At 39.1% G+C, this 18,375-nt stretch overlaps 1 protein-coding gene and 1 pseudogene across 1 annotated transcript; both read right to left on the bottom strand.

Moving 5' to 3' along the window:
* Positions 1–315: 315 nt before the first annotated feature.
* Positions 316–6,142, bottom strand: LOC143891031 (uncharacterized). The gene is made up of 2 exons (XM_077395688.1): positions 4,930–6,142; positions 316–2,165 (listed from the first exon to the last, which is right to left on the bottom strand). The coding sequence occupies exons 1-2, from the start codon at positions 6,140–6,142 to the stop codon at positions 316–318; spliced, it is 3,063 nt and encodes a 1,020-aa protein (XP_077251803.1).
* A 9,736-nt stretch (positions 6,143–15,878) lies between these two features.
* On the bottom strand, positions 15,879–18,156 carry LOC143891030 (protein FAR1-RELATED SEQUENCE 9-like; annotated as a pseudogene).
* Between the last annotated feature and the right edge of the window lie 219 nt (positions 18,157–18,375).

Genomic DNA, 18,375 nt, shown 5'->3' with positions numbered 1-18,375 from the left:
AGGCACCTCTAGTGGTTGTAAGGCTCCCTTTGGTAGCTGTCGTTCTGCTTTAACTTGTTGGCAAACCAAGCATGTAGACACGAACTCAGCAATCTCTCTCTTCATATTATTCCACCAATAATGGGTTCGAAGATCTCGATACATCTTCGTACTCCCTGGGTGTATGGAGAATGCCGAACTATGTGCCTCAGTTAGCAACTTCCTTCTTAATTCTAGATCGGAGGGCACACACAGTCTTGTGTTGAATCTTAAGATGTCATCTTTATCAACATTGAATTCGGAAAGTTTACCTTTCCGAACTGCTTCGATCTTTCCTTATAATTCAGGATCGTCGACTTGAGTGGCCTTGATTTTCTCCAATAGTGATGGTTGAGCAACCATCTGTGCTATGTAGCCCTTGGTTTGCGGTTCTACTATTTCCATATCCAGTTTTCTCAGATCTTGGAGTAAATGCTTTTGAGTGGTTAGCATTCTTGCCAAGGTTCCAGAAGTTTTTCTACTCAATGCATCTGCCACTACATTCGCCTTTCCAGGATGATAATGAATGGTGCAGTCATAATCCTTTAGTAACTCGAGCCACCTTCTTTGTCTCATATTCAGCTCCTTCTGGGAAAATATGTATTTGAGACTCTTGTGATCAGCATAAATTTCACACTTTTCCCCGTACAGATAATGTCGCCAGATCTTCAGTGCAAAGATTACTGCCGCCAATTCCATATCATTCGTGGGGTAGTTTTGCTCGTGGCATTTTAGTTGGCGTGATGCATAAGCTATAACTTTATCATTTTGCATTAATACGCAGCCGAGCCCTTCCTTTGATGCGTCACTGTAGATCACAAATCCTCCGGTTGGTGTTGGTAATGCTAGCACAGGTGCGCTGACGAGTCTCTTCTTTAACGTTTGGAAGCTTTCCTCGCATTCTTTGGTCCAGATAAACTTCGCGCCTTTCCGAGTTAATTTCGTTAATGGATTTGCTAATCGAGCGAAGTTTTCCACGAACCTTCTATAATAGCCGGCAAGTCCCAAGAAACTCCGAATTTCTGTTGCTGTTGTGGGTCTTTGCCATTCTTCAACGGCTTTAGTCTTTGCTGGATCCACAGAAATTCCTTCTCGGGTGACTATGTGACCCAAGAACGCCACTTGCTGCAACCAGAATTCACATTTACTGAATTTGGCATACAGCTTCTTCTGTCGAAGTGTTTGTAAAATAATCTTCAGATGTTCCTCATGTTCTTCGCGACTCTTAGAATAGACAAGAATGTCGTCGATAAACACCACGACAAACTTGTCAAGATAATCGTGAAATACTCTATTCATTAGATCCATGAATACGGCTGGGGCATTCGTTAGTCCGAATGGCATGACAATGAACTCATAATGTCCGTATCGCGTGCGGAAAGCCGTCTTTGGAACGTCTTCCTTCTTTACTTTCAGTTGGTGGTAACCAGATCTGAGATCGATCTTGGAGAAGTACATGGCACCTTGAAGTTGGTCGAACAAGTCGTCGATTCTGGGCAACGGGTACTTGTTCTTTATTGTGACATTGTTCAGTTCTCGATAATCAATGCACAACCTCATTGATCCATCCTTCTTCTTTACGAACAGGACGGGAGCTCCCCAGGGTGATACACTGGGCCGGATGAATCCTTTGTCTAATAGTTCTTGCAGTTGCTTCTTTAGTTCCTCCAATTCTATCGGCGCCATTCGATACGGTCTTTTGGATATTGGATTTGCTCCCGGTACTAGCTCGATAGAGAACTCCAGTTCTCGATTCGGTGGGGCTCCTGGTAGATCGTCAGGGAATACATCCACGTATTTTTGCACAATAGGCACGTCCTCCAATTTCATCTTCTTTTTACTCGTGTCCACAACTTGAACTTGAGCGAGATATCCTTCACAGCCCTGTTTTAATAATCGTCTTGCCTGCAACGATGATATTAGTGCTGGAGTTTTGTTTCTGTCAAGGCTTTTATATACAAGTTGGGGTTGATCAGGAATAGTAAACCTGACTTCTTTCCTGTAACAGTCTATGTTAGCATGGTTTAAAGTCAACCAATCCATTCCTAATATAACATCGAATTCTAAAATAGGTAAGGAGATAAGATCTACCGATAAGTTTCTACCACAAATATCAACAGAGCATGCTCGATAAACTCCTGATGTAACTAGAGAATTTCCACCAGGCGTTTTAACAGAAAGTTCAAGATCTAATGTAATAACCGGTAAAATATATATATATATATACAAATAAATAAAAATGGCCTCATAGGTGGGTAATCATTGGCCATTACTCATTTTTCCCCGAGTTAATCGGGCATGAGGACATCTGACATAATGGGGCGTACGCGATTCGAACCCAACGCTGAGCGAGGATTGAACGGCTTCCTACCACTAAACCACCGTCCCAGATGTCAACTAAAAATGAGTAGATACTTACACATATAAAAAAATTACCAATAGTCACTATTCATAATTACTATTCACAATAGTCACTATGCAAGATTACTATGCAGAAATACTACGTAAGATTACTATGCAGAAATACTATGTAAGTTCACTATTGAGATAAACTATTCAAAATTACTATTCACAGTAGGACCCACCGAGTACTATTCACAAGCGGGTCCCACCAACAGCGGGTCTCACATCAGCGGGCCCCACACAAGCGGGTCCCACATCAGCGGGCCCCACACAAGCAGGTCCCACAACAAGCAGGACCCACAAATAGCGGGACCCAACGCCAGCGGGACCCATCACTAGTGAGAACCACTACCAGAAGGACACATCGCAACCACTTTCATTAATTCATTGATTAAGCGGGTCACTCCACAACCACTATCATTAATGAGTAGTTGTGAATTTAAGACGGTAGTTGAAAAAAATACCTATAAATAGAGGAAGAGAAGAAGAAGAAAAATAAAAGGAAAGAGAGAGAGAAAAGAGAACGAGAAAGAAGAAAGAGTAAGAGAGAGAGAAAAAAAAAGAGAGAGAGGAGAAGAAAAGGAAATCATCCACTTCATCACTACCAAGGTAAGTCTTTCATATAGATAGTTAAAGTATTTAATATGGTTGGTTCTGTAAGTCTTTCATATAGATAGTTAAAGTATTTAATATGGTTGGTTCTACCACCTATGTAAATAATAGGATAAAGCATGCATAAGAGGCGATAACTCGCTATAGATTATGCAAGTTTTATCATCTTATTTGAACGGTGAAATGCTAGCATAGTAACCGTAAAGTAAAATCAAAGAAAGGCGAACTGCTGAGCATAGTAGCCCATCTTATTTGAACGGTGAAATGCTAGCATAGTAACCGTAAAGTAAACTTTAATCAAAGAAAGGCGAACTGCTGAGCATAGTAGCCCATCTTATTTAAACGGTGAAATGCTAGCATAGTAACCGTAAATTAAACTTTAATCAAAGAAAGGCGAACTGCTGAGCATAGTAGCCAAGAAATAAACTAAACCAAAGAATGGTGAACTGCTGAGCATAGTAACCTGTGGGGTCCACATGAATAGTAACATGTGGGGTCCACATGAATAGTAACCTGTGAGGTCCACATGAATAGTATCATGTGGGGTCCACATGAATAGTAACATATGGGGTCCACATGAGTAGTAACATGTGGGGTCCACATGAATAGTAACATGTGGGGTCCATATGAATAGTGCATGCTGGGCCCCATGATTTTAAAATTTTAATAGAAAGAACACTGAACACAGGGAACATTATTTTGGACATAGATGGACATTACCTGGACAGAAAGGATACTGCCTTAAAACATGAATTTGATAAAATTAGAATATATTTACAGGTTATCCACTCCAAGGTGTAAGCTCAAACAAACCTGTGATCAGAAAGCTAAATGTAAGGGTTTTCGTCCATTGATTTTCTTTTGCTATATGTAAGAGTTTTCTTCCTTTGATTCTCTTTTACTATACTGGATGAAAGTATTTTCTATTCTTTGATTCTCTTTATACGCAATTGCCATAAGAGTTTCTATCATTCTGAGATCCACAACTGATGAGAATCCAAGGGGGATCCTTTCTTTTAGACCCCATTCCTTTCAGATAAATGACTTTACTGATAAAGCTATAATTTTATTTTGTATCCTCGAAACTTGTTTCCATGAGATGTGTTTATGTTTAGGGTTTATCTTGTGATACCCTAATTCTGAATATGGACTGAGTTATGATATGATGACGGGTGGACGCGTTATAGTCCTCCATGTGCACGTGGGTAAAGACGACTCTAGAGAGTGTAAATCTAGAGGATTATGAGCCGAGGTATGGCTATGAATGGGCCGAGATATGGCTATGAATGAAAGCATCTATGCTTAATGAAGTCTATATATATAATTCTATATATATCAAGTTCTGTAAGTTTTCTCTATACGTTTGGAAAGTTTGTTGTGCTTATTCTTTCTTTCCATGTTTATAATGTGAGATGTCCAATCTGCAAAATATCATGTTCTTATGAGCTTGACAATTCTACATCACTTGTTGTTTATACCCTACTGGGCTATTTGAGCTCACCCTTTTTCCTTGTTTTATTGTTCCAACCCCCAGGTGAAGTATAGATGAGAGATGAGGAATGCTAGAGTTGAATGCAGAACTGTTCTAAAGGACAAATATGTTTAAATATGTATCAACTATGTCTTGAATTAAGATGTAATAAGTTAGACCTAATTTCTGTAAACCCTCTAAACGTAGTTGTTGTATTTGAGATCTTGGGAATAATGAAAGTTTTTGAGAAATATGATGTAATATTCTTCTACGCACCGAGTTAGTATTTCCAAAAATCTGGGGCGTTACATCTAACTTCTGAAGTGGTATGCTCAAATGCTTGGCAAACTTTGGTGAAACGAAAGAATGCGTAGAGCCAGAATCAAATAATATATGTGCATTCTTGGAACTTACAGACAAAGTACCTGTCACCACATCATTCGTTGCTTCCACTTCAGCAGTTGTGATAGCAAAAGTACGGGCCTGTCCCCTTGGCTGTTGTTGTTGTTGTCGACCTCCTCCTACTGCTCTAGGCTTGGTGCATTGATTTGAATAGTGTCCCATTTCGTTACAATTGAAACACTTGATGTCTGGGTGAGCATTCAGAGTCTGCTTGAGGGTTGGCTGACTGTTCCGAGTCAAAGTTGGATTTTGTTCCCGTTTTGGGACCGTCTTGCAGTCCTTTGCCACATGTCCTTCCATTCCGCATTGGAAGCATTTTTGTGTCCCCATGTAACAGACACCTCCATGTCTCTTTCCACATTTTGAGCAATGTTGCTGGTCTCCTGCTTCCTTGACATTAGGTCTCTTTGTTCCAGATCCTCCTAGTTGGCTTTCATTCGTTCTCTTTACGCCGGTCAACTTGTTTTTGGACTGCTGAAAGTCCAAATGTTCAATTTCCACTTTCAAAGCACATCTCACCACGACTTCGTAGCTTTGAAAATCTAAAGCTGCTAATGCTCGCCTGACACTAGGCTTTAATCCGTATTGGAATTTGTCCACCTTACTTTGAACGTCAGTCACTAGGTGGGTTGCATATCGAGCCAGTCTTGTGAATTTTGCTTCATATTGGGAGACTGTCTCTCCCTCTTCTTGCTTTAATGAAATAAATTCTCTCACTAGCTGAGCTTTTAGTGGTTGTGGGAAGTATTTTTCGAGGAAGATTCTTTTGAATTCATTCCAACACATTGCGTTCATTTCTTCTTCGGTTTTTGTATTTCGGATTAAATTCCACCACTGATCCGCGTCACCGTCCAATCTATACGTCGTCAATCTTACACGTTGTTGGCTGGTGCAGTCAATCACCGAAAAGATCTTTTCGATGGAGTGAATCCATCTTTCAGCTTCTAAGGGATCTGTAGTTCCCGAGAAGGCAGCAGGACGTTGCCTTATAAACTGTTCCAGTGTAGCTCCTTCGTTTTGAAGTGGAGTAGATGGGGCTCGTTGTTGGTTCATGTTTGCTGTCATTGCTTGGGCTAGTTGTGCCAATGCAGTGGCAATGGCATCATTTCCTGCGTTGTTGTTTCTAGCGTTGGCTGTAGGTTGTTCGTTTCTTGCTTGCCTTTCTCTGCGTGGCCTGCCACGTCCCCTTCTTGTCTCAGCCTCGATTGCAATAATCTGTTCCTGATTCTCCGCCATCTTCATATCATAGTATCACGTTAGTAATCTAAATTATAACTCATATTTAAAAACATTTATAGAAGTATCACAGAAGTTATAAATAGCACATAAGTTCTATATCAACCAACTACTAGCGGTATAGTTAACATATTCTAACTTAAGATAGGGTAAATTCTAATCCTATCTTTTTGAATCCTAATTTCCAAAACCGACTAAATTTTGCTCTGATACCAAATGTAACGCCCCGATTTTTTTTTTGAAATACCAACTCGGTGCGTAGAAGAATATTACATCATATTTCTCAAAAACTTTCATTATTCCCAAGATCTCAAATACAACAACTACGTTTAGAGGGTTTACAGAAATTAGGTCTAACTTATTACATCTTAATTCAAGACATAGTTGATACATATTTAAACATATTTGTCCTTTAGAACAGTTCTGCATTCAACTCTAGCATTCCTCATCTCTCATCTATACTTCACCTGGGGGTTGGAACAATAAAACAAGGAAAAAGGGTGAGCTCAAATAGCCCAGTAGGGTATAAACAACAAGTGATGTAGAATTGTCAAGCTCATAAGAACATGATATTTTGCAGATTGGACATCTCACATTATAAACATGGAAAGAAAGAATAAGCACAACAAACTTTCCACACGTATAGAGAAAACTTACAGAACTTGATATATATAGAATTATATATATAGACTTCATTAAGCATAGATGCTTTCATTCATAGCCATATCTCGGCTCATAATCCTCTAGATTTACACTCTCTAGAGTCGTCTTTACCCACGTGCACATGGAGGACTATAACGCGTCCACCCGTCATCATATCATAACTCAGTCCATATTCAGAATTAGGGTATCACAAGATAAACCCTAAACATAAACATATCTCACGGAAACAAGTTTCGATGATACAAAATAGAATTATAGCTTTATCAGTAAAATCATTTATCTGAAAGGAATGGGGTCTGAAAGAAAGGATCCCCCATGGATTCTCATCAGTTGTGGATCTTAGAAGGATAGAAACTCTTATAGCAATTGCGTATAAAGAGAATCAAAGAATATGAAATATTCACATCCAGTATATCAAAAGAGAATCAATGGAGAAAACTCTTACATATATCAAAAGAAAATCAATGGACGAAAACCCTTACATCAAGTTTAGCAAAAAGAGAATCAAAAGATAGGGAACCCTTACATCAAATATAACAAAAAAAGAATTAGAAGATAAGAAACCCTTACATCTAGCTTTCCGATCACATGTTTGTTTGAGCTTACACCTTGGAGTGGATAACCTGTAAATTTATTCTAATTTTATCAAATTCATGTTTTAAGGCAGTGTCCTTTCTGTCCAGGTAATGTCCATCTATGTCTAAAATAATGTTCCCTGTGTTCAGTGTTCTTTCTATTAAATTTTAAAAATCATGGGGCCCAGCATGCACTATTCATATGGACCCCACATGTTACTATTCATGTGGACCCCACAGGTTACTATTCATGTGGACCCCAGAGGTTACTATGCTCAGCAGTTCACCATTCTTTGGTTTAGTTTATTTCTTGGCTACTATGCTCAGCAGTTCGCCTTTCTTTGATTAAAGTTTAATTTACGGTTACTATGCTAGCATTTCACCGTTCAAATAAGATAGGCTACTATGCTCAGCAGTTCGCCTTTCTTTTATTAAAGTTTACTTTACGGTTACTATGCTAGCATTTCACCGTTCAAATAAGATAGGCTACTATGCTCAGCAGTTCGCCTTTCTTTGATTAAAGTTTACTTTACGGTTACTATGCTAGCATTTCACCGTTCAAATAAGATGATAAAACTTGCATAATCTATAGCGAGTTATCGCCTCTTATGCATGCTTTATCCTATTATTTACATAGGTGGTAGAACCAACCATATTAAATACTTTAACTATCTATATGAAAGACTTACAGAACCAACCATATTAAATACTTTAACTATCTATATGAAAGACTTACCTTGGTAGTGATGAAGTGGATGATTTCTTTTTTTCTTCTCCTCTCTCTCTTTTTTTCCTCTCTCTCTTACTCTTTCTTCTTTCTCGTTCTCTTTTCTCTCTCTCTTTCCTTTTATTTTTCTTCTTCTTCTCTTCCTCTATTTATAGGTATTTTTTTCAACTACCGTCTTAAATTCACAACTACTCATTAATGATAGTGGTTGTGGAGTGACCCGCTTAATCAATGAGTTAATGAAAGTGGTTGCGGTGTGTCCTTCTGGTAGTGGTTCCCACTAGTGATGGGTCCCGCTACTTATGGGTCTTGCTTGTTGTGGGGCCCGCTTGTGTGGGGCCCGCTGATGTGGGACCCGCTTGTGTGGGGCCCGCTGATGTGGGACCCGTTTGTGTGGGGCCCGCTGATGTGGGACCCGCTGTTGGTGGGACCCGCTTGTGAATAGTACTCGGTGGGTCCTACTGTGAATAGTAATTTTGAATAGTTTATCTAAATAGTGAACTTGCATAGTATTTCTGCATAGTAATCTTACGTAGTATTTATGCATAGTAATCTTGCATAGTGATTATTGTGAATAGTAATTATGAATAGTGACTATTGGTAATTTTTTTATATGTGTAAGTATCTACTCATTTTTAGTTGACATCTGGGACGGTGGTTTAGTGGTAGGAAGCCGTTCAATCCTCGCTCAGCGTTGGGTTCGAATTGCGTACGCCCCATTATGCCAGATGTCCTCATGCCTGATTAACTCGGGGAAAAATGAGTAATGGCCAATGATTACCCACCTATGAGGCCATTTTTATTTATTTGTATATATATATATATATATATTTTTACCGGTTATTACAGCAAATCTCCCCGACGTTGTTTGGTTGGGGGTAGGAGATGTGCATGAGTTTTTTTACTGTATTTTTTAAGATTTTTTTGGGGATTGCTATCAACACTACTGTTTTTTGATAAGGGCACTCCTCACTTTATAAAAAGTACGGTGTGGCCCGCACCATAGGATTATCCAAACCGTCCATTAGATGGGCCATAGCCTAAATAGGTTATGCCCCAAAATTCTTTCCATTGGTTGATTCTAACCCTCTGATCTATAGAGGGTTAGGATCAACCCTCTAACATTCAGATTGGAGGGTTAGGATCATCCTATGGAAATGATTTTTGGAGCATAACCTATTTAGGCTATGGCCCATCTAATGGACGGTTTGGATCATCCTATGGTGTGGGCCATACCGTACTTTTAATAAAGTGAGAGTGCCCTCATAAAAAAAACAGTAGTGTTGATAACATTTCCTTCTTTTTTTATAGGAATTTGCTAGCAAACTTCTCCTATGCCATTTCTCGGCATGTGGCCATCCTTGTGCAAAGATGTGTGCATGGGCAACGGTTGCTAGCAAAAGTAAAAATAAGCAAAAAAAAAAAGTAATCATTACAAAAAAAAGAGTAAAATAGCATAAGTTATAAAGTTTTAAATGAAAAATTACCTAGAAATGGTTATAAAGTTTGAAAATTACGAAAAAAATACCAACAAAATGTGATAAGATATGACAATTACGGAAAAAACTACAAGCAAAAGTAGAAAGTTATGACAATTACGGTGAAAAAGAATTTCCCTGAGAAATTCTCCCATTTTTCCTTCGATTTGTCGAAATTCATCCGGCGAATTTCGAGGGTTCCACGTCACCCGACAAGCGCCCGACATAACCGGCGGTCAAAATTCCAATTTTTGCTAAATCCCTACCAAACACAACTCCGGTAATTAGGAGAATTGCATTCCTTGCTATTTACTCAAAAAAATGTAACCAAACAGAGCAAAAATGTTCTTAGGCTCATTTGATGCAGGAAAGGTGCAGTTTCGTCGTTTCCTTTATCTTGGATGCTATGTTTTTGGTAATAGGATTAGGGAAGTGATATATTGGCCTCTCTTTTTTACCTAGGTCAGCTCCTCTAATGTGTTTATGACTACTCTTTTATTTTTACCTAGGTCAGCTCCTCTAGTGTGTTTATGACTACTCTTTTATTTTTACCTAGGCAGCTCCTCTAGTGTGTTTATGACTATCCTTTACACTAAAGGGGTTGCCCCGAGTAAAAGAAGGGCCCCAGATAATAAGATGAGGGAAATTTAATATTTAGAGTAATATTATCATGAATTAAAGGTCACTACTTGAACCAAACTATTAAAAGTTATCTTTTTTAACCAAAAAGTTGAAAAGTTAAAACCCAAATTTGAAAATGGTTTCCCTTTTCAAACACTTTCTGAAAATTCTTGCAATCCAAACAAGGCCTAAATTATTAAGTTTGTCTAAGGGATTTGATAGCGTCCATCGCAAAAGGCATTTCGTGGATGGTCTGTTTCATGTCAGAGCAGCCACACAGGCTCACTTATCAGCAGATTTTGTGTTCATTAACTAGGTGGCTGCTCTCAAATGCAACATACCATCCACGAAATGCCTTTCGTGATGGACGCTAGGAAATCCCTTTGTATAAAGGCTACTGATAATGGCGCGAGCATGTTTTGATAATGGAATAAATTCACTTTGTTTTACCTTCTCTATTGGTTTCTTAGCTGTTTTTGGGAATTGTAATAGCTTTTGATAGTTGGTTAAAACATGTAAAACAAGGGGACTTCATTCCATTATCAAAAGCATGTTCATGCATATTATAAATCATATACTCATATACTGATGGAACTCGGTGTAAATATCAAATTTACCGTATTATAAATCCAATGAAGCATTTAGAATTATCATCGCCCAAAAATTGCATGCATCGAAAGGCCATTCGATCAAAGAACTTTTATATGGGTCAGACATGTTCGTCGCTAAAGGTGTCATTTGTGACCAATTCTAAACTCGTCGCTAATACTCTTGTACCAGGAGCCAATTTTTGGCGCCAAAACAAACCATCGATAATATAACTATAGCGACCCAACAAGTGGTCGTCGCTAAAGGTTTTATTTGTGACCCTAATTCTAACGTTGTCGCTAATACTCTTTTGCCATAAGGCGCCAATTTTTTGCGCCAAAAAAATCACCTTTAGCAACCACGTATTACCTACCACAAGAAAAACCGTCGCTAATACAACTATGAGCGACCCATTTTTGGAGTCGTCGCAAACAAAAAAAGTATCTTTCTAATTTGTAGCGACGACACTAGAAAATTGGTCACAATTAGTACTATTAGCGACCACTTTTTTATTAGGTCGCAAAAAAATGGTCGCTACTACTGCCTTTTCTTGTAGTGACTGATTATAGCTTTGATACCAAATGTAAGATATCTAACCAATATTATGCCAAAAGCTCCATAACTGATAAAACATGTTTGGCTAGACCCTTGAACCACTTAGGATCGTAACAATATACACGATTTACAACCTTGTTCTGATGGAATTTGCTACTTGCTAGGCAATTTCATGGAAAGCCATTTTGCGGCTCACTTTTGCATGCAAGTACACCCACTTAGGCTCACTTCTAGGCAGATTTTGTCTAATTCATATATGAGGTGGCTGTTCTCTCATGCAACAGTCTGCCGTGAAATGGCTTTCCGCAAAATTGCCTAGCAAATCCCTGTTAAATAACTTAGATTGATTTTCTTATAAGAAGTCAATTCAAATAATATGCCCAAACCTTGTGTTCATCCGAAAATCCTAAACACATGATATGGTTTTTTATAGGGATTTGCCTGCGTCCATCGCAGATGGTCTGTTGCATCTTATAGCAGCCACCTCGTGAATGAAGACAAAATCTGCTGAAAAGTGAACTTCTGCGGCTGCTGGCAGATGCAACAGACCATCCGCAACGGATGCTAGCAAATCCCTTTTTTATAAGCATAGGAGCATTACGTTAGTGTGAGTTATAGACAATAACCCATTCAAGAGGTGAGTTTGGTTCAATAGTCACATGCACCCAATGGAGATAGTTTATACACCCAATTTCAGTTTATAGTACACAAGATCAGAAACTCTAGTTTATACACCTATGACTTACAAAATCAAGGAAAAAGCTAAGAATAATATGGGTTGTAATTTTTGATAGTCCCAGGAGGTACTTTCGGAACTTAAATTTTGAGTACTGCTAACGAGTAGACCCGGCAAAAAGTGACCCGGACCCGCGGGTCCACCTGGCCCGGCCAAGTCCACGGGGCCCGTAGAGAAGTACAAAAGTTTTATTTTGGCCTTTTTTCCCGTAATTGTCATAATTTTTAATTTTCTTTGTAGGTTTTTTGGTAATTGTCATATTTTAATACATTCTTTTGGTATTTTTTTTGGTAATTTTTCTACTTTGCTTACATTTTTCTGTAATTTTTCATTTAAAACTTAGTACCGCATGATTATTATAAATTGCTATTATTTATTGCTAGCCACCTTTGCGCAAATAGTACTTCTGCCGATCTTTGCAGCACAGGATGGGCGACAAGCCGAAAAGTAGCCTCGGCAAAAGTGGCTAGCGAATCTCGTACAAAAAAAAAATCTTCAAAAAAATACGTCAAAAATCCAGGTGACCCGTGGGTCGACCCGGCCCGTGCGGGTCCAAGCTCAATGACCCGTAAAATTTTCCGGGTCATTTTGACCCGGACCCGTACGGGCCAGGTCAAACCCGGCCCCGCCGTTTGCCAAGTCTACTAACAAGGCACTGTTTAGGCTGAACAATGACATTGAGAAGGATTCCAAGCAGGGGTACATGCAGCATAAAGTTGCCCCCTTGAGTTGGCCTTTTCCAAAAAATGCTTAACGCCGCAGGGGTTTGGATAGGATTGACCCCCTGGTTTTTGCCTAAAATTAGGCGCAGAGGATAAGTGTTTGTGCCACAAAGTTAGGATAAGATCCTAAATGGATACCCAACAAATTTTAAAATTTGATTTGAGTCCTAACGGATTATATATTGGCCTCAGTTTTTTGAATTTTTCCTATTGTGAAATATTTTTCCACCTTATGCATAGCTTGGATGGGGCCCATCATTTCATACCATGTTTTCATGGTGTGTGGCCTACCATCTCCACCCAAACCCATGTACATAGTGGGGCCCACTATTTAGTTGCAAGTTATTAAGAAAAATAAGTACATTGTACTGAGAATATATGTGTTTCAAAAGGTTATTTATAGTTGCCAAAAGCCGCGACAATGCCAATTAAAAACAAAATGGCATCAAGCTTTCACGGCATAACAAAGAGGTGGCGTGCTAAAATCATTTCCCGAAACAAAAAAGCCACAAGAGAAGATAACAAGGAGATAAGCGGGTGGGGCTCACCATAATCAAAAACAAAAAATCTAATAATATATAAGTAAAACGGAATCCTGCACGCTGGGAGTGCGCTACGTGGCAATCTCTATGTATCCCCTTTTTTATTTGCTAACAGAGTCTTTTCCCTCACGCCCATGTTTCCTTTTCCTCGGTCTTGAGCAAGAGCATGTTTGAAATCCCAAAGCAACTATTCCTATTCCAAAAAGCTTTTTACAATCTATTTACTCTTTCTCGGAAGGTTTTCTTGCAGTTGCTACCGATATATCAAAATTGAAGAAGCTATAGTTCTGTAACCCTAAGAATTACCTCCGTTGACACAGCTCCAAAAACATTCATTTAATTATTTAGATTTTTGTTTCTATTTAAGTGCTTGACGTTTTTCTACCGGAATTGGGAGAAGCACATGCACCAACTAAGGCCGTGGAAGAGGTTTATCTTTTATTTTATTTTTTAGTTTTTACCCTTCTTTTTGGATCAATATATCTCATATATATATATATATATATATATATAGAGAGAGAGAGAGAGAGAGAGAGAGAGAGAAGTGTTTCTACGCAGGTGTATAGAGACGTTATCTGCGCACTAATGGAGTTTTTGGGTTTCCATCTGACCGCATCTGTTTTTTCTGTAATTGTCATATCTTTTTATATTTTATTAGTATTTTTTTCGTAATTTTACAACTTTATAACCCTTTCTAGGTAATTTTTCATTTTTTAGTTTTTTTGTGTAATGATTACTTTTTTTGGTTTTTTTGGTTTGCTAGCAACATTTGCCATTTGCACATCTTTGCATCGCGATTGCCACATGCTGAGAAGTTACCATAGGAGAAGTTTGGTAGCAAATTCTTATAAAATAAAAAACATGTTAACAACACTACTGTTTTCTTATAATCGCACTCTACTTTATTAAAAGTATAGTATGGCCCACACCATAGGATGATCCAAACCGTCCATTAGATGGGCCATAGCCTAAATAGGTTGTGCTCCAAAAAACATTTCCATAGGATGATCCTAGCCCTCCAATCTGAATGTTAGAGGGTTGATTCTAACCCTCCGACCCTAACCCTCTATAGATCGGAGGGTTAGAATCAACCAATGGAAATAATTTTGGGGCATAACCTATTTAGGCTATGGGCCATACCGTACTTTTTATAAAGTGAGGAATTCCCTCGTAAAAAACAGTAGTGCTAATAATCCTATGGTGCGGGTGCCTGCGGGTTGACCCAACCCGACCCGTGTTTTTGCGGGTTGGGTCACCCGCGGGTTAGTTTTTGACGGGTCACTAAAACTTAGACCCGTGCCCGCAAATTTGTGGGTGGGTCGGGTCGACCCGCGGGCACGAGTCGCTTTTGCCAGGTCTAGTGAAAACACGTGAAGTCTAAAAATACTAGGTACGGCCCACTTTTTTGATGATCCAAACCGTTCATCTATCTGGGCACAACGAAATAGGTTGTGCCCAAAAAATCATTTCCATAGGATGACCCTAACCCTCCGATTTGTAGAAAATTCCATAAATTATTTTTGGATATCTCCATATTCAGATCAGTTCAGATCGGAGGGTTAGGATCATCCTATGAAATGATTTTTGAGGCACAACCTGTTTACGTTGTGCCCAAACAGATGAACGGTTTGGATCATAAAAAAAAGTGGGCCGTACCTAGTATTTTGAGACGAATAATTGTAAGTTTCTGCTTCTAATTTGTAGAGAATACCAGATGATAGAAATTTCATAATAATTATATTCAATAAAGTTCTAGTTCAATCCATCCATTTCTTGGCCCAGATTACTTGAAATAAAAAATTACATTACACCTGTGAATTGCAATGTTGAATCATGTGCTAACATTTAATCCAAAATGCACATTTATTCATGTGCTAACACCTGTGAATTGCAATGTTACACCTGGAAAATTTAATCCAAAATATACATGTGAATCATGTGCTAACATTTAATCCAAAATGCACATTTATTCATGTGGGAACATTACATCCAATGGAACAAAACATCCAAATAACACCAATGTTTGAAATCAAAACAGAGAAGGAAAATCATTATGAAGCTCACAGCATTGCCACCTTTATGAAGCTCAAAACAGAGAACATTCAAATCCACTATTGCCACCTTTATGAAGCTCAAAACAGAGAACATTCAAATCCACTATTGCCACCTTTATGAAGCTCACAGCATCTGCCTGAAATCAAACAGGCACACTGTACAAATACGAAGCATGTTATTACAAAGTCAACGTACCAAATGCGAAGCATGTTATTACAATATCATCCATACATTTCACGAAGCGATATCTTCGTCGTCCGCCGCTCCCTCTTCCTCCTCCAGTGCACTCATCTATTAGAACCAATAAAAATTTACTTATAATTGGAGACAAAAGTACATGGAAAAAAGAGTGTAAGGGCATATAGAGGAGAACTGAAGATCAAACCTTGGCTTTCTTTTGACAGGTTCTTAGATTATGTCCCAACTCCCCACAACCTCCGCACTTCCGTTTCCCCATATTGGATTGGGAGAGCTCTAATGAAGACTGAAGCATGATGCTTCCCTTGGCCGGCCCTTGGTTTTAACAACTTCGGGGTCTCGAATACATATCCCAGGTACTTGAGTGGGAAGAGAGTTAGACTGCACTTGGCTAGCCAATACGGGTATGTGAACTTGCCTCTCTTTCTTTCTCTGCTCAATCTCAACCACCAATTCAGAGTAAAATTCATCTAACTTCTTTAAAATAAAGTCGTCATTATCGAGTTCCTCATCCACTATTCGTCGTTTTGCCATTACGGACCACTTTCTAAACGGGGTTGCACCTTCATTACCTTCGTTACCTACTTGACTTGTAGGTTCTCCACCCAACAACTGATATCTAGCGTCAATTGTCCATCTTCTTAGAATGTAACGCTCGGGAATGGAATTTAATTGCTTCTGGTCAAATACGGCCAGAATATGCCTGCATAATATACCTGAAGTCTCAAACATGGAGCAATCACAAGTTGCACTAACACCATCGGAATCGTTGTACACAATCATATGCCCTTTTGACATTTTATCATCCCCACGTTTCCTTCTTACATTGAAGGTAGTCTCGTTGCCAATTTTACTATGTTTCTTACCCCAATATAATCTACTACCATTAAGCTCAGCCAAAAAAGGCCAAAAATTGTCCTTGTATAGTATTTTCCAGGATCATCTTCCAATGGGCTACCTGTAGTCATTGTCGGCTTTGAAATTTTTGACTTGAAATCCTCTTCTGTTTCTTTCCTACGACGGTCAGCAAGCGCTTTCTCATATTGATCAACAAAATCACGCAGAGAAGTCTTCTGGTTAACAAAACCATCTAAGAAAGCATTCATGCTTTCACTGCACTGACTAGAAGTCATGCCTGCAGTGAAAGTACCTTTCCAATAGGCCGGGACCCAGTGAATCCTTAGCTCCCACATCTTACTTAGCCAATCATTCTCATTAATTTTATACTTCAAACATAATCTTCCCCATTCCATCTCACATTCATCTATATCACCCGTGTTATACCAACGGTAGTGATCCTTTGGAAAGTCATCATATGCCTCTCTCATTGCAGGAACATGCTCAACTAAGTGCTTTGTTATGTACCAAGAACAAAACCGATGACGTGTATTGGGGAAGACATTCTTAATTGCATTTCGCATCGCCAAATCCATATCCATAATAATAGTTCCTGGAGCTTTTCTATGCATACATTGCAGCCACTGCCTAAACAACCAAGTGAAGGTCTCCTCAGTCTCATCAGCGAGGAGCGCACATCCAAACAATGTAGATTGCCTGTGATGGTTGACCCCTGTAAATGGTGCAAAAGGCATCAAATACATATTGGTCCTATAAGTCACATCGAAGACAATCACATCGCTGAAGGTCATATAAGACTCTCTGGCCCTCGAATCAGCCCAGAACATAGATCTCAATATACACTCTGAGTCCAACTCAATAGAAAAAAAGAAGTCATGCTCTTCAACTCGTTTCCATTGGAGACAGTCGGCCACTATCCCAACATCTAACCCCATATTATTTTTCTTCTTCAATCTCAAATGGGACTGTACTTGCTGTGGTGAGAGAACACCATCTACGCCATCGGATTGGACATTAATGACTTTTGCAATTCGAGCAGCCTGCAACCAAATTCCATGGTAACTATCCATCAAATTTTTAATAGTCTCCTTCTTATATAGTCGGTTGTGTGAACGATGCGATAAGTGAGTTCATGTGAATGTCCGTCTTCAAAGACTGACACTATCCACTTCTTGCCTTTCACGTTAATCGCCATCCTCGCCTGACAATCAAACCTAACAGTGCGATGCAGAATCACTTCCTTACCTGCCTGTCTCTTGTCATTAGGGTTTTTCTTCCCCTCCTTGTCACACACATACTTTCTGAATATCACTTCATTTGTCTTGGTCGACTTGTTTGTAGTAGATTTTCGTACTCCAAAACCTTTACTCAAGCCATAGGTATTATAACATATGTAGGCATCTTCAAAGCTATCAAACTCCTGCCCAACAAATGGCCTTTTGTCTACACTCTCCTCGTCATTCCTTTCCTCACCATCTTCTACTTGGTTACCTTCATTTAAATCTTCCCCTTGATCTTCTACTTGGTTTCCATTATTTAATTCTTCCCCTTGATCACCTAGAATGAAGGCGTGTTCATCAATATCATTTATCGATAGGCCGCATACTTGCAACACAGCGTCCTCAACAAACCCTGAGGATGTGCCACATACTTCATCAACATCAAACACAGAAGCGAGCAACGAAGCATCATCCATTTTACTAGGTCACAACACTAGATAACAAACCAGCCAACTACCAGAAACCACCCATAAACCACCACCAAGCCACCCATAAACCACCACCAAGCCACCCATAAACCACCACAAACCAACCATAAACCACCACCAAAGCAGCCATAAAGGAAGAAATATGTCAGAAAAAGAAAAAAAAGAAGTTAAAACGCAAAGAATGGAAGCAAGTATTAAAAAAAAAAA

Source organism: Tasmannia lanceolata, unplaced genomic scaffold (genome assembly GCF_043159265.1).
Source record: "Tasmannia lanceolata isolate RefF3 unplaced genomic scaffold, GAP_Taslan_0.1 ptg000013l, whole genome shotgun sequence".
NCBI lineage: Eukaryota > Viridiplantae > Streptophyta > Magnoliopsida > Canellales > Winteraceae > Tasmannia > Tasmannia lanceolata.
Note: the sequence above shows the minus strand (reverse complement) of the source record. Positions and strands in the feature narration are given on the sequence as shown.